The sequence below is a fragment of the Phoenix dactylifera genome, chromosome 1 (assembly GCF_051530095.1).
Source record: "Phoenix dactylifera cultivar Ajwa chromosome 1, Ajwa_hap1_PhDact_Kaust_v1.1, whole genome shotgun sequence".
NCBI lineage: Eukaryota > Viridiplantae > Streptophyta > Magnoliopsida > Arecales > Arecaceae > Phoenix > Phoenix dactylifera.
The window spans coordinates 48,178,102-48,194,993 of NC_143190.1; the positions used below are offsets into that span (position 1 = coordinate 48,178,102).

General features: G+C 37.0%; 2 protein-coding genes across 7 annotated transcripts in view; one reads left to right on the forward strand and one right to left on the reverse strand.

The window, feature by feature from the left end:
• Positions 1–393: 393 nt before the first annotated feature.
• Positions 394–10,864, forward strand: LOC103723380 (serine/threonine-protein kinase 52-like). Its single transcript, XM_008814273.6, has 6 exons — positions 394–898; positions 3,463–3,584; positions 8,590–8,786; positions 8,970–9,144; positions 10,111–10,245; positions 10,335–10,864. The coding sequence occupies exons 1-6, from the start codon at positions 637–639 to the stop codon at positions 10,542–10,544; spliced, it is 1,101 nt and encodes a 366-aa protein (XP_008812495.3). The 5' UTR covers positions 394–636; the 3' UTR covers positions 10,545–10,864.
• Positions 10,865–11,838: 974 nt separating this feature from the next.
• Positions 11,839–16,892, reverse strand: part of LOC103715955 (ubiquitin-like-specific protease 1D) — a 44,417-nt gene continuing 39,363 nt past the window's right edge. For 4 of the 6 annotated variants that reach the window (XM_039125630.3, XM_039125631.3, XM_039125632.3 and 1 more), the window contains exons 11-14: positions 16,248–16,370; positions 15,402–15,516; positions 12,890–12,997; positions 11,839–12,798 (exon numbers count right to left, since the gene is read on the reverse strand). In XM_039125630.3, the coding sequence (XP_038981558.3) occupies positions 12,649–12,798; positions 12,890–12,997; positions 15,402–15,516; positions 16,248–16,370 (496 nt within the window). In that variant the 3' untranslated portion in view covers positions 11,839–12,648. Of the gene's footprint in view, positions 12,799–12,889; positions 12,998–15,401; positions 15,517–16,247; positions 16,371–16,892 lie in introns of those variants that run through there. The other 2 variants (XM_088704393.2, XR_015968835.2) reach the window with 2 other exon arrangements.

Below are 16,892 nucleotides of genomic sequence, written 5' to 3' on the forward strand. Positions count from 1 at the left end.
TAAGTGTAGTTACCAAACAGCAAATAGTTTTTTTATAAAAGTTCTACTTGAAAAAGCTATGCTTCAAAAAAATTTTATTATCAACGGCAAAATGAGGCCTAAGGTGGATCATCCATCAAGACTGAGTTGGATTACTGGAGTTTTTGATTAAAATATTTACTCGGGTACCATCGGACTACAAATCTTACTACCCGATCCGGATCGGGTGATCTTTGCATTGGACTCACGGTAATCTAGAGAGAGAAAGAAGGCAAGACCGTGGCAAACGAAAATTGACCGCGAGTATGCTTCCAACGCTGACAGAAAAAGTCACATTTGAGAGATACGTGTAATGGAAATGACGAGTCTTTGAGACTCTAAATATAGAGAGAGAAAGAGAATGAGAAAGATAATAAAAAAAAGAACACTGAGAGACCCCAACTGGGTCAGAGACACGTTGTCTTCAGGCAACCCATGTGCTCACATGGAACATAGAGCAAAGAGAAGCAGGAGAAGAGCAGGAGGCGAAGAGAGAAGAAGGGAGAGAAGGGAAGAGCTCTCATAGCTGCTAAGTTGATAAGGACGAAGAAGAAAACAAGAACTCGCACTTCTTGTAAACTCTTCTTGAGAGAACAGAGAGAGAGAGAAGGAGAGGAGATGAGGGAGGGGGGAGATGGGTTCCTGCGGGCGGACCAGATCGATCTGAAGAGCCTGGACGAGCAGCTGGAGAGGCACCTGAGTCGGGCATGGACGATGGAGAAGAAGAAGGAGGAGGAGAGAGAGGGCGGCGGCGGCCGAGGGGAGAGGCAGAGGCAAGAATGGGAGATCGATCCCTCTAAGCTGGTCATCAAAGGGGCCATCGCCCGGGGCACCTTCGGCACCGTCCACCGCGGTGTCTACGACGGCCAGGACGTCGCAGGTGAGACGACGACAAGAGTAAAAATCCAATCTTTAGCCACTCTGTCTGCTCTTTGTTTTGGTTCTTGGTACCAATTCGATCAGTTGTTTCTATTCTTGGTTTCTTGGTTCTTTGATCGTCCATCGGTACTCCGATTGATTTTTTCGCTCAGAAAGTTGGTAAAGTTTGATCTTTCATCGCTGGGAATATTTTTCTTTTCTTCTCTTGGCTTAATTTTTGAGATATCCGATTTGTTTTTGTTTCTTTGTTGTTTTTCTACGTTCAAATTTCGCTGTCTTTGTTGCCCAGTCTTTAATCTGTATCCTGTGAAGTTCCTGTCAATGTCGAATAAGTCACTTATCCTAAATGTGGGATATATTTGGTATTGTTTCTGTTTTGTCTTCATGGCATTTGGAAATTTTTCGTTCTTGATTTTATCGTTACGGCATTTGGATTTTTTTTTTCTTTTTTGAAGTGTGCTATATCCCGATTTTTTTTAGTATTTAGAAGCCTGCGAGTCTCACGGGTTGGGTTGGATCTGCTAATTGCTCCCGTGACCTTGGTTGGATAGGGTTTCTTGCTTTGAAACTTTCATGTGAACTCAACTAACCTCCAACCAATAGTAACTTTGAAGCAGGTGCGTACAGCAGTCATATTAGATATCAGCAAAATTGTGGAAAGACACTAACTTTTTATATTTTCTTTCATTATATATATATATATATATATATATATATATATATATATATATATATATATATATATATATATATATATATATTGACAGGCGAGAATATCCCCTTTGCTTAGGTCTAAAATCAATAATTAGGCACTGAAATCATAGATCTACGCTATTGTTCATGATCTATGCTACTAAAATACCTAGAAACTAAAACTTGTGTATTTTGATGTTCTCTAATTTATGCATCAAGTAGACACAAAAAATAATATGAGACCATATGTTGCTATGATCTAAGCATTAAAATCTATTGATTTTCAATCTATATAGAGTAGATTCTTAATTTAAATGCTTTATCATATATTTTGCACATTAGCACAATTAAAAAAATCCCTTTTTTGCCAACTTGATGCCTTTGTTAGAGACCATTGAAACACATGATTTTTAGTTTCTAAACATTTTTAGTGGTATAGATCATGATCAACAGTTTGGATTTTCAATTTGGGTGTCTAATTATTGATTTTTTGGATCCAAGATTAGATATTCTCTTCTCTCGGGAGGAGCATAGTCCATCCTATATATAAAGATGGAGATAGTGTGAGGATGTACAAACAAATACATACATACATACATACATGTGTGTGTGTATATACATAGGGAGACATATAGACTTGGCTATACTTAAGTGGATCTCTACTCAAATCTGGTCAGGTTTTGATCGGACAATGGATGTCCCACATCAATGATCCAAGCCATTGGATGTGATTGACCACTTCTAAACTGCTTACATACCAAGTCATATGATTTAGAGACCCTAGTCTATGCATCAAGTGGTCTGTAACCCCCCCTTCCTCCCAAAACAGAAAACAATGTCGTATTTTTTGGAACCTAACATTATAACATTTATCTTCCCACCAAAAAAAAAGAAGTAGCACTCTCTATTCTGACACTCACAAGATCTAAGCTGGATCTGGAGAAAATGCCTCCCGATATTTAAAAAGATAGAATGAAGGCAAATTTAGCATAAATTGCTCACATATAAATTTTATTTTGACCCAATAAAATAGTCATGTTGGATAAAATTTTGAAGTGGGCCCAAGTTTCAAATCAATTCTGGCTGAAATCTTGACTTTTCAGCTTCAATATCAAAATTTTGAATGGCATATCGAACCATGTTTAAGATGATAAAAAACATTAGATCACCATGTTCCTACATCCTTGGAGTTAAACTAGATGGGCTATATTTAAGTTCAGTAACTCAGAGCTGCAATCATTGCCAGAACTTATTTCTTTTATTTTTCTTCGAGTGAATGGTGGAAAATAGACAGTACCAAAACATATTTCATCAACATGTAAACCAAAGTGGTACAAGAGAGGTATTTGCCAAGTAAAAGTTTGATTTTCCTTAGAAATATCCAAACTAGTAGAATTCATACTCTGAGGTGGGACTTATATCAATAATAAACAACTGAGGGTCGTCATTACATTAAGCTAAAATATTCCATCCTTTCTTTGTTTCACTTCTTTGTGTCCCTGATAACCTGTCTTTAAGAGCACTCTGGACCACTTTTGTGTCAGTTCTTTTTGAAAATTCTTTGCACTCCATTTCCTATTTTCATAGTTTAAAAGTCCACATATGTGTTTTGCTCTTTTTTAGCAAAAAAAGCATAAAGCATAACCATCAGCACATGGAATGATTTTTGTGAATTGATTAATAATTCCATACTATTCTTTTGCAAATACTGGAGATAAATAATGCAATCTACTTACTGTGGTTATCTTTTTTCCTTGTTCTATTTGATAGATAATTTATCCAGAATGACATAAGCAAAAAAGTCTGATTATGTATTGTATCTTCATTCACTGTTGACTGTGAGCATCTTTTTTTGTTCTTTCTTTTCCACAGTGAAGCTGCTTGATTGGGGAGAAGAGGGTCACAGGACAGAAGCTGAAATTTCTGCACTCAGGACAGCTTTTTCTCAGGAAGTTTCTGTTTGGCATAAGTTAGATCATCCCAATGTAACCAAGGTAAAGTTTCATCGCATAAATGCATTTACTTTTCAAACAAACCCATTTAGGCATTGCCATGCTAAGTTACAGTTCTTTCTGTGCATTCAATGGATGTGGTGGGGGTCCTCTTCCATGCTTAGCAAGGTAAAAATCATGTTGTGAAAGTTAAGTGCTTCATTGATGAAGGCTACTATTTGGGCTAAACAAAGACTAGCATGCCGCATAGAAGGCGCAACTAAACAAATTTTCTTCTATTTAGTGGAGTTAAACCTTAATTCTACCTCGTCCAAACCTTAATTATATCAGTTTGACTTGTTGAGTTTCCAGTGTGTCATTTAATTGGGAAACAACTTAGTGTATGACATTAAAATTAATTTCTTAATTGTCTTTCATGTTTTCAACTCCCAGCAATGTTCTAGAGAAAGATAATTTAGGATAACATATGATATCTTCAAAGATTGGTGGGAGCAAAAGCAGAATCTAAAAACTTGACCTCTAGTTCAAATAAGTCGCCTTGCTGGATAAGACCACTTGGTTGAAGTGCGTTATATCCACATTTTCCACCGCATCTTTTTAAAGTTTTATGGTAAGTTATGACAGATTCATTCATGAGATCCTATTATCATAGACAATATTGAAAAAATGCTTCAGATCTTAAATCGCTCTTATTTTATTCAGGTGATATGGAATGTACTAGTACATATGCATGCTTATTACATGAGGAGATTAAAAAACAAGGTGTTCTTCTTTTAGATTTTTATAATTTCACAAAGCTATGACACCTTAAAATTCTCTTTTTTTGTTACTATGTTAGAATGATTGTTGTAACTTCCATTTTTGCATGCAGAAATATCGGGTCAATGGCTTCCTTCGTCAAATAATAACAACTTTTTATTATAACAATAATAACTATTTTTGATAGGGTCATAGGCAATATTAGTCTTATATTTTTGTCAAAATTCGATTCAAATGGATCACCAGACTCGATGTGGATCATCTTGGCCACTACGGGTATCCAAAAGGATCACTAGACTCGATGTGAATCACTTTGGCCAATATGAGTAGGGCTGGACAGGGTGCACGAGCAAGATCTGCCACATTAGGAAGCCAAATTGTGAGCTAAAATTTTGGAGCCTATAACTTGGTCATACGAATTCCAATTAAGATATATATTTTTTTTAATTGAGTAACTTTTCTACATCTCCAACTTAGGGCCAACCTGCTAAGGGGTTGAAATGGGCCGAAATTTCATCATTTAAGTCTCAAAATAGGCTGATCAAACCAAAAGTTTCTTTTCGAAAAAGACTTTGGTTAGGTGTATCTCTCAATCTGTGAAGAATTAGGTGAAGCAATAGAAGGCAAAATTGATGTAGAACTCGAGATCTACCTCTTGTACGATTTTATTTTTTTGGTGATTATTTCTATTAGTTCTATTTATTTTTGGAAAGTTAGTCTTATTTGAACTAGAAGAAAAATCCGACCCAAACTATACAAGGGAAGACCTCACTACTATTATAAATAGAGGCTATGAACCACAGTTTATGAGGGATGGATCATCAATAAAAGAAAAGGGAACCTTACTTTCATAATTTTTTCATCTTTTTCTATTTTTTTTAGAGATTCGAGATAGCGGGTTGGGAAAATTCTTCCTTCTCCTAAATCAGATCCAAATCTTAATTTATATATAGAAAAAGATCTCATACAGAAAACGTAGCACATTACTCTTTTAGTTTTCCTCTTGATATGTTTTATGTGTTACCTTTTTTCTGGCTACATTATTAGTAATCTTGCCTTTTCCATGATTACCATCTTAGTTACATGGAATTATGTACCTCTGAAATAACCCTAAGCCCCTAAAACCCTAGTGAAGGCACGATTCAATCCAAAGTCATTTCGTATAATTGGTGAAGATTTTACTATTTTAGTAAGTTGCCAAGGGGGAATGTGGGAGAAAATTGTGTGCAGTTTTGAGCTAGTTAACATTAGTGATTTTATATATCACCACAAACATTAGTGATTTTAAAGGTGGGGGATGAGGGGATTAGTGGTTTTGGTCAAGGATATTTTGAGGAAAAAAGTGACAGATGGAATCTGCTAAAGGAAATTTTCCAAATTCAAGATTCCCACTATGATAAGGTACAAGTAAAACAAAATATTATCATATTTGTCATACCTGGAGGATTAATTATGGCCGTAAGGGACAGTCTGATTGCCTATGATTCCATTTGCTTGCAATAAGGTTTGTACTGCAAATAGAAAAGCCACAATTTATATTTGCAAGTATCTATTTAATTTGCCAGCAATTATTGTAAGAGCCATTTTTTCTGTTTGAATTCTTGCAACTAACAAAGGCAAGGGAAATCATTGTGTTTGGTTGTCTCATGTTGAAAGAGGTGGGAAACTTGCAGTTAACTGCACAAGGTTACCCCCTTCAAAAGCAACAAATATCTTGACACTTCACAGAACTGACTCGGTATGGTCCGACTTGGATGGGTTGCCTGCGCCCAATCAATCCACTTATTCAAGAGTAAGGATGACATGGCACTTGGAGCTGATCAGGAAAACTAGCATATGTAATTCCTGCACTTTCTCACTTGATAATGATAAGATTAGGATAATTAATTGCTGCATTTCGATTAGAAGACTTTCTATCCTGTTACCAAGAATAAGGAATTAAGAAAAGAAATCTAAGACAAATATTGGGGGATTAAATGCTTAACTTTACTCTTACCATCTTGCCATAATAATTGAATACTTAGGATATTATCAGAATTTAGCATTGTTTGTGGCAAGGTTTTAAGTACTGACCTGTACTGGGTGGTTTGGGGGTTAAGGGTCTTGTATGCTGCTGTATTGACATATGGTATAAGTGTTGTGCCAACTTTGGTAGCATACCATGCGTTGGTACAAGGATGTACAGTACCATATCCTCCCGGTATGGAACTTGATATTGAGACTTAAAACCTTGATTTGTTGCAAATTTTGGAGGTGTTGGCATACGAGTTATGGCTTTTAGGATTGTTCCTTTACTTAAGCTACATATGATCGCCTAACGTTTGATTAGATCATCAATGGTCAAGATCGAGATTACATTATACCCAGAGTGGTTGGATGCAACTGCTTAAAAGGGCAGGCAGGTGAATCAGCTTTGTCTGGTCCACCTTGGACAACTCACCCCAGCTGACTTGATCCACTTGTTCAAGAATAAGGATGATGTGGCATTTCATAAGCCATCAAATTCACATGGTTTCTAGTAGTTGGAGTATGATATAAACAAGGGCCACACTAGCACTAGGTTCGCTAAATTGACCGGAAAGATGAAGTGGAGCAAATTCCGTAGATAAAACTTGTCCAAGGTAAGTCATGCATCATTTCTCTATCACTCTATCTACTTCTAACTATACTAGCAACCTGGCATGTTTGATGTGCTTTATAAAAAATTAATAAATCCTAACACTCTATAAAATTTTAGTATCTCTCAATCCTCTACATTTCCAGCAGTATCCTTATCCTTGAAGACCTACTCTTAAACTAGCACTATTTCCCAACTTCTTTTCAATTCCAAATTGCCCGTTTTTCTTTTCATAAACTTTCTCTAATTAAGCCCACCTTCTAATATAACTAGATGTTTTGCTAACCCTTGGGCTGTGCTCCCTTAGCAAGATCGAATGATGCACTAAAATAAGGAGTATGAGAAATTGCAGCCTAGAAATATATAGGTAGTATCTGAAGCCATGGCCTAGAAAAATCCTATGGCTAGGAAAATATATCTCCAAACTCCAGACTCCGCATACGTCAACAAATCTTGGACTCTTTGTCAATGGCACACATCAAAAACAAACTCATACTTCTGGGCATCCATTGGCTACCTCAAAATATTTAGACTCAATAAAAACAAAGTGCTCCTTCCTTATAAAAAAAAGAAGAGGAAAAGCAATAGAGTCACCTTCATACTCTTGCATACTTGCTAGCTTGCAGGATCTAGCTTTCTGTTCCAAATGGAATCCTATATCTTTCCTGCCATGTACCTCGAAAGACCCAACCTCGCCCACCAAGTATTTTAATCATCATCTTTCATAAAACTAGGGTGTCAAATCCCTTTTGTTCACCTAGATTTTGTCTCTTAGTGTTTGGCACAACAACATGCTTTTGTTGTTATTCTTTCTAATCTCTATGCATTTCATTGCTCCACTGAAATCTCCTATGCCCTACCATAAACACTCAATGCTCAATCATTCTGGAAAAGCTCCCATCCTAAGACTATATAAAAATGGGAATATTTTCTAAATTTTCAAGTCCCATGATTACCCATATTTCACCCTTAGATGGTGTCCTCACTCTAATCACAGCACGCCTTTCTAATCCTAGTCTGCTTGGATTCCTTGCCAATCTTCCTGCCCACCTTTCTGTCTCTCTGTTCATCCCATTTTATAGCTTATAGGAAACATACTCCAAAAGTAAACACAAGGTTTATATAATTTCTACATGTCATGGCAATCCATGAAATCGTACACTCCACACATTAACTTGTTCTTAATCAAAGCTGCTACTATGTAATTTAGTCTTCCAGTTAATAGTTGTAATTACCCTACGAGAACCACAAGATCTATTTATTTTCTTGGATTTTGAAATTCTTGATCTTAAAAAGAAGTCCATTTGCTTAAAGCTTACAGCGATCTCGCATATAACTATAACTATAGCTATATATATAGTTATAGTATTCTGCAGATTCCTTCTCTTTTAAATCCACTGCCATGTATATCTAATTTACAACAATTTGTGGATTATGCTGTGTATAATATCATCCATCACATGCACAAACTGCAGACAAGCTGATGCCCACTTTGTTTATCTGACATCCAAACATACTCGTATAATCCAATGTAAGCATGTATTTTGTACTTTTTTGGGGGGAAATGAAAAGGTGCACAAGCTCCTACCCTGTTGGTAAATGTTTTCCCTTTCAATTTGTTCAACTGACAATCTTAACATTAATTTAACCAGTCAATTTACTTTTCTACAGTTTATAGGTGCTACAATGGGTGCCGGAGATCTAAATATACAAACAGAAAATGGCCTTCTTGGCATACCAAGTAATGTATGCTGTGTTGTCGTCGAGTACCTTCCTGGTGGTGCACTGAAAACATTTCTTATCAAAAACCGGAGAAGAAAATTAGCCTTCAAAGTTGTCGTTCAATTGGCTCTTGATATTGCAAGAGGGTAATATCAGCGTCATCTGACTTATTTTATGGTTCGCTACTTACTACTATCTTTTAATATTAAGCTGTCTTGGAGAGAGGCAGTTAGTGCACCAAGAAAGAAAAAAAAAAGAGGCAGTCAAAGCAAATGAATATCTAATATATTACAGCTTCTAGCCTTCTGAAGAATTTGCTTCTTCTGCAGACTGAGTTATCTGCATTCAAAAAAGATCGTGCACAGAGATGTGAAGACAGAGAATATGCTTCTGGATAAGACAAGAACAGTAAAAATTGCTGACTTTGGCGTTGCTCGTGTTGAGGCTCAAAATCCTAATGACATGACGGGTGAAACAGGAACACTTGGTTACATGGCACCTGAGGTATGCCACCATCCTTTTCTGCAGGAATTGTTCAATGTCTGGCATAGCGTATTCCCTTCATTGACCTTTTTAAGGCATCATTTTTTTCGCAGATTAAATTGATCATGTAGGCTGAGAAATGATCCTCTTTTACTCCTGTACCTTGCTGATACAAGTACTGGGATGGTACAGTACATGCTGTACTGGCTAGTACAAGTCAGTAGTTTTAAACCTTGATTTGAATTGATTTGTATGAAACATTTAAAATATTTCAGTTGTTAATATCCTAGAAAGCTTTCCTACACACGAGAAAAAGGCCATCAGAACCAAACAGTGATTCCCAAATCAAAACCAAATAGTAATTCTATCTTACAAATGCAGTACCTTTTGAATATAACGTAAGATTAACTAGATGAGTTATTTCCAATATGCATTCTTCAGTTTCTATGGACCCATGTGCAGCTACTGTTTTTCTTTTTTTCATAGAAGCCTGTAGGGAAGGGAAAAAAAGAGGAGAAAAAAAAAAAATCCAATGCACGGCTCTTTTCCCACCAGAACTGCACTAAGAGATGCTTAAGAAGGATATAAGCAGGTTTCAAACTCATATTTTATTTTTTAACTGACCCTTCAATATTTTCACTCTATGGTAGTCTGCAAACTGCTGGTCTTCAGCTGGAAGCATCAAATTTTGGCGTAGTTATGTTTTCCGTTATTACCTGAAAAGATTTATAATTCCTTGGAAAATTTCAAGATCTTTTTAGCTGAATAATAAGTAGAAACATGGATTTCTTTCAATGTTCAATTTGGCTGATCTTTGCTTACAAGGAAAAAAAGATGTACTAAGAAAAGCATGTGACATTTTTTTCTAGCATGATGATTTTTCTGTGCAAGCTGCATTACCGTTCACCCATGACACTTCCTCTTATGCTCTTTAGTTTTGTATAGTCCAACTTATCACCAATGACTTGGCATCTAAATTGCATGCAGGTCCTCAATGGCAGTCCCTACAACAGAAAATGTGATGTTTACAGTTTCGGCATTTGCTTATGGGAAATATACTGCTGTGATATGCCATATCCTGATCTTAGCTTCTCAGAGGTTACGTCTGCAGTTGTTCGGCAGGTATACTTTCAATCCATGCATGCATCTTCACATCACTGCTAGAATGAATAGTTTCCAGCACTTAAAAGGTTGGACTTTGTTAATCGCAGAACTTGAGGCCAGAGATACCAAGATGTTGCCCAAGCTCTCTGGCCAATATAATGAAGAGATGCTGGGATGCGAACCCTGACAAGAGACCCGAGATGGATGGAGCGGTGGCTTTGTTGGAGGCGATAGACACATCAAAGGGTGGAGGAATGATCCCTCTTGATCAGCCCCAAGGATGTCTCTCATGCTTTCGCAAGAAGAGAGGCCCTTGATAACTCAAGACAGCAAACCAGGGCCCTTTAATCGCTCCAAGGATATAGACCTCGGCGATCAGATTGTACCTACCTAGGTAGACGAACCTGGTTTCCTGGAGCTGAGGCAGTGGGATCCTTGTTTTAGTTGAGGAGCTCTGCACATCTCTCAGTTCTATAAGATGATGTAAAGAATTTTTCATCTTTGTGTGCATTAAATCATTGGCCGGCCAGTTTTAGGATTAGCTGACTTTTCAGATGTCCTGTAAGATGATTCACATATAACCTATTCTAGTTTATTTTAATCTTCTTTTTAAATCTCCTTCTTTACAGAAAAGAAAGCAAGGTGCTCGCAATGAAGGAATTGTAATAAGAAATCGTTAGATGGTACTGCCTGTTGTATGCCATTTAGTGTTCCAAATAAGGATCAGGTGAAGATGGGACGAAGATGAGTTTTTCTCCGGTGACATTGTCATAATGTTTTCCAGTACCACCTCTTGCCACTTTCAAGGGTTGGGGCGGAGATAAGGGTAAAAAGGTGGAGATTAGCCCCTCTTGATCTTTAAAAAAAAATCACAATATTTTCTGGTTAATTATTTTTTCTGATATTTTTCTTCTCAAATATTCCTTGTTAACACCAGGTGTCAACTCCAGTGACCTCCATTTGCTTTGAGTCAGGCTTCCTCTTGTCCTATTTATTTTTCTGAAAAAAGAGGCGCACACATATTCACAAACAGCCACATCCATATTTGCGAGCTGCATAGACTAGGAAATAAATAGTATGATTATTAACAGAAACTATCATCATAGTTGGCAGGCATGATTGCATTTCTGCCCTTTAACCCCTCTTTATTCACCAACGAGATCTACAGTGCTGAAAAGCACATTTTAGAAGTTATGCTGGCATTCAAAGCTGCTCTAATATGTCACCATCAGCGCCGCTGAGGATTGAAATGCTACCTTGCAAAGCAACAAATACTTGCCAGAAGAATCCACATATGGTGAGCCTGCATACAAGATAACCAAACCAAAGCGTATCTCTTTCCGTAAAATTAGAGCTTGCCTTGATGGCAAGCTCTGGGTTTGATTATTCAAATGTGCATCCCCCGAAATCTAGAATTGGGTAATTAAATCATCGCCTGCCCTCCCTCCATTTCTCTCAGAAAAAAAAGTACCTTTTCCATTAAAGCACCAACAACTACCCTCCATTTTGGTTGTTGATTCAGAAATCTGAAAACGGCTTGTGTGTCCAAGTAATATCCGCTGCTAGATGGCTTATTCCCAAGGAAAAAACAGATGTCAAATTAGAGCTATATGAAGAGAACCTACTATATAGAATTAGTAAAATGTATAAACATAAAGGGATAGACTGCTCTTGGTAAGGAAAATATATTTTACTCAGACATTCAAAATATAATTGAGGAAGACTGAATTAGTCTGCAAGGATATAAATTGGGCGCCATTCTAAACATCCACTCTAACAATCATAACTCTATCAACATTAGATGCCTTTACATCTGTCAAGATTTTCTTTGTACAGACAATCTGGTTAAAGGCGGTCCACTGCATGAGGGATCTGGAAAGGGTCGGATGTATGCAGCATTATGCCTGCGTGCAGAGAGGCCGTTTGTGCTTTAAATCCATAAAACCTAGGCCACAATGGAGCAACCTTACCATTATACCAACGCTCACCCTCTACAAACCATCTAGTTGAGATCAAGAAAGGGACTGCTGAACAGTCACGATTCATTAGTATTTGCGGCCGCACCTAACCTGCGATTTCCCCCTGCTGAGGAAACTACCTTTTATGTGAAGAACTCTAAAGTATTTTCCAATCCTCCAAATGAAGAAGTCCACACATCTTCTCTTAATGCTTTAACCACCTTGATTTATTAGCTTTAATCACCTTCAGATATATTTAGAAAATCCTTCCAGCTGGTATGCTTCAGCTGCAGAATTGTTGCCGATCAACTTCAACAAAAATTTGCTCCTCCCGCAGCTATTTACTGCCAGTTCAGTTGCTTCGGAGTCTTCAGTTTTGTGATGATATGCAATCTTCAAAAAACAAAGACAGATGACAAACTGTTGCAGTTCCTGAATCCCTTAATACTGGTCACTATTCTCGTTAATTGCTGTCACTTTCAGAACTAGCAGAGGATGTGGATGATTCTTTTCCATCCTCCAGCCTAGCACTCTCAAGTTCTTCAAGTAGCAGCTTTTGGACTCTTTTTCTCAATCCAGATGCCTCTTCAGGTTTAAACCACTTGCGATCGAACTGTCAAAACAAAATGCCAGAGTGTAAAAAGCAAGGGGAATGAGTTGGCACCTGAATTTAAAGCACTATTAAATATTCTCAATTGCCTAACCCTGTCAAGGTCTTCCTTTCTCAGCCTTTCAGGAGCCTCTCTTATAAACCGCTCCATGAAGTATAGCACAAAGAGGCCACAGTCATACTCATTTTTCTGCTGGGGCACCTGTTAACGTAAGCAGGTAATATTCATTAAGTAATCTAGAACTATGGTATCTGGATTTCAGTTTTCGCAACTAGAAATGCAGAGAACATTGTAACATGAAGAATCACAACATCGCCCCCACAACACCGCCCCCCACCCCCCCAAATCAGATCTTGTCATCCGGGCGGGCAGCTTCCGGTCCGGGTGCTCAACTTTACTTTAGCCCCCAACAAAAAAAAAAAGGAAAAGGGAAAAGGGAAAATAAAACAACTAGAAGTCTATGAAATTGGAAAGAAAAATGTGCTGCGGCTAACAAGGTTGCAGAACCACATGGGATTACAAATAAATGTAGACAAGGGACCAAAGAGAGGAGCATGCATAAACACAATAAATAACCAGGTGGCAGGCAAATTACACCATTTAAACATGTAAATAGAAATAAAGTTGACTTATGCACTGCAGCTTGTGTGCATTGCAGCTTTCATGTAAATCTTATGTCATTTTAATCAGTCATAATTAACATCCTCATGTACCATTTAGATGTCATTCCCAAGCATCAATGCAGGTAAGAGGACATTCACATCAAAGATACAGTTGTCAGAAGAGGCCAAATGATCAAAAGAAAGCCAACCATTTTACAGGTTAGATAAGGATCAATAGTCATGGATACCGGACTTTATCCTCTCGTGAACAAATAAGCCCTTCAAACTAGAATGCATGCTTCGGTAAGAAGGGATAATTTGATTGATGAGGTTGCACTTCAAAAATAAACATGCAAACAGAAGTAAGTTGGATCGAAGAACCCTTTGCTTGGTGAAGGAAATTCTTTCGAAGAACTTTATTAATTTGTCAAAGGCTGCCCCTTACCATGCATTAGATGCATATTTATAGGATATGGTCCCCTAACCTTAATTCAGGCATTAAACTCGTGACAGAATCATACTCGAAATAGAACTCAACAATAAGAAAACATGCTAGAGTTATTCTACTATAGATATAGAAACATGGCTAAAATTTAATATTCTCCCTAATAAAATATTCATAATAAAATCCAGCAAAATCAAATATTTGTTTATTGAAGTCGTTGCCAACGACTCCGCTGGCTCTTGCGATGCTTAATATGGTCTAGCTGGTCATAATACTTGTTGGCTGCACCCTATGCTGCATCACTTAACCTCCAATGTACCAAGTCAAATATCTCAACATGCAATGAATACTTTTATGCCCGCATCAAGATGACATGGATGCAGATGAGTACTGCTCCAATATCGAGGATTTCAAAGGTACTCTACTTTTTTATATAGTTGGACATGGAAGATTCATGACTCAAAAAAGAGGGGTAACTCCTTTCTTTTACCAACATAAATAATACATTCTTGCTAGCCTTTCTAGATGAGATCTTGGGTTGTTACAATTTTGTACACTATATACCTTCATTTTTTGGGGTGAAAGTGTGCATCAGTGCAAATCCATGTATACCTTGGTTTAAAGTATGAACAAGGTGTGCCAAAAATTTAGACAAGGTACTAATAAGGATGTAGTTCAGAAATTGGTGAATGCTGAGGCTATCAATGGCTTGGGCATGGACTTGCCAAATCTGAAGTGGTACAATATTTTGTTTGATTCTTGACCCACACAAGGACCTTATGTGGCACAAAGTGCTACAATTGTTGTTTCACAATTGTTTGACCTTTAGGGTGACGTGGTTTGGGCCACTTCAGGTTTGCTTTTTCTCCCTATTATTTTTTTTCAATTATGAGTTACCCACACCGGTCTTAATTAATAAAAAATCAAGAGACCATATCTTAGAGGACATTGCAGGTTTCGCCTAGTTCATGTTTAATAGTTTATTAACAAAAACAAAATATAAAAAGAGTTAGTTGAACATTTTTTGCACATTCTTGTAATAGGCAAACATGCTCTTGTATGGTGCATATCATATCATACTAACACAGTATAGCAGTTGGTGCTGGCACAAAAAAAAGGTGACACCAACTACCATGTGTCAGTACATTATGGTACTGACAGGTGTATTCAGTATGGCACGATGCAATTAGTATGACCAAGTACAAATCAGTACTTGAATCGTTGAGTCTAAGCACATGCCAAGTCACTTGTCTTTCTAGAAATGAACATGTGATTATCCATCAGACTATCACAAAAGCATGTATCATACAAACATCTAGAACGAACGATTTCATGTAGCACATTTATGCACATCTTTGAAAGATAGCATATTGTTCCTAGAAATCAACATGTAACATCTATTTCAATCAACACAATTGTACGTGATTTCTAAATATGAGTCATACATTATACAGGATATACTTTGTATCATGTACATGGTTTTCTTGCATAGCAGCAAAGGAATTTGTTATAACAGACAGTTTAAAACCTTAAAGTGGCTTGCTGAAAAGAGATTTACCTTTACTCTTTCCTTCTGGATCCTACAAGGAAGATGTCTCCATATCCTATCAGAAAAAGCATGATCTGGTGGTGGAGCATTTTGATTTACGTAGTTCCATTCTTCTTTTAGGTAGCTAGGATGCATGATACAGATTCAGATCTTAGAAAGATATCTTTATTGATAATCATTTCAAAATAATGAAACTGTATTTTTTGAATTTTTAATCCATGGTGCAAACTGAATAAATTCAAGGATCTGCTTTTCCTTGGTAACATGTCATCAACAATTCAACATGCAATTAAGAAAGAAGTGATAAGTTGATAATGCAACAAGCATGAAACTTCTCTTTAAACATATTATATGTTTAAAAATTAAAGTACTTTATCGGAAACATTCCTCTTTCTCTCATTCTCTAGATCCCTCGTGATCCATTTCTGATAGTCCATAGAGAGAGGTTTTCCTATGAAATAATAGTTGTTATTCCTCTAGCATATGTGTCATACAATAGATGTCCTATGCAACACCTTGTGCAGGTCCATACATGTGAAATAGAACAAGAAGCAATAGCTGCAACATGTTCACATTCACCGCCGCTGCTTTTGACACATAAACAAAAAGAACTGTCACATTTTTTATTATCTTTGATATGGGATTCAGTCCTATGCTTTTTGGAAGAAAGTAGATTTGTTCTTGCTAGCACCCTAGAGATACCATATAATAGAAACTTAAACTTCCCAACAAATACGCAATGACAAATGAAACTAATCTTAAGTGACAATTGATCAATAAAAAGTTGGTAATGTTTTTTTCGTGCATAAATGTAAATCAAGTATTAGTAATTAAAAAACTTAGCAAATTACTTACCTACCAATAGTATCGAATATTTGACCACTGGGATGAATCCCCAGTGAATCCAAGTGAAGGATGATGAGACCTGATTCATCTTCCTTTGAAGGAATACAAATAATCACCAAGCTCCAGTGCAGACTGGCTCCATGTAATCATAACATATGCCAAGAAATTTCACAAGGATTCAGAGTCATTACATCTTCCTCTAGAAAGTAGCTTTATATACATCTATTTCTATGAGAGCTTTGTAAGTACATACATAGTGGATGAAGAAAAAGATGACAGCTTTATACCAGGAAGACTCAACTAACAATAAAACTATTATATTCAGAGGAGCAGCAAAAAGTAATGTCAACCAATATAAAGATTAGAGTGTTTGTTGCTGAAGGCAAGGTCAAAATTCAACATCAAGGAAAAAACCACATATGCAGAAGTGAGAGGAGACCGACATTTTCTAATACTTACAGGCAGTGCAATGATTCTAATCTTCTATATCATAAATGATAACGAACTATTCCTCTTTCCACCGCAATTGCACTCTACAGAAGCCTAGGCTAAAAGTGAGTCCATGTTTCCAAAGACCTAATTGGTTATGAGGTCACAGCCATTTATTGAATGTATCTTCTCTGTCATATCAATCATCTATACCTCCCATCAATA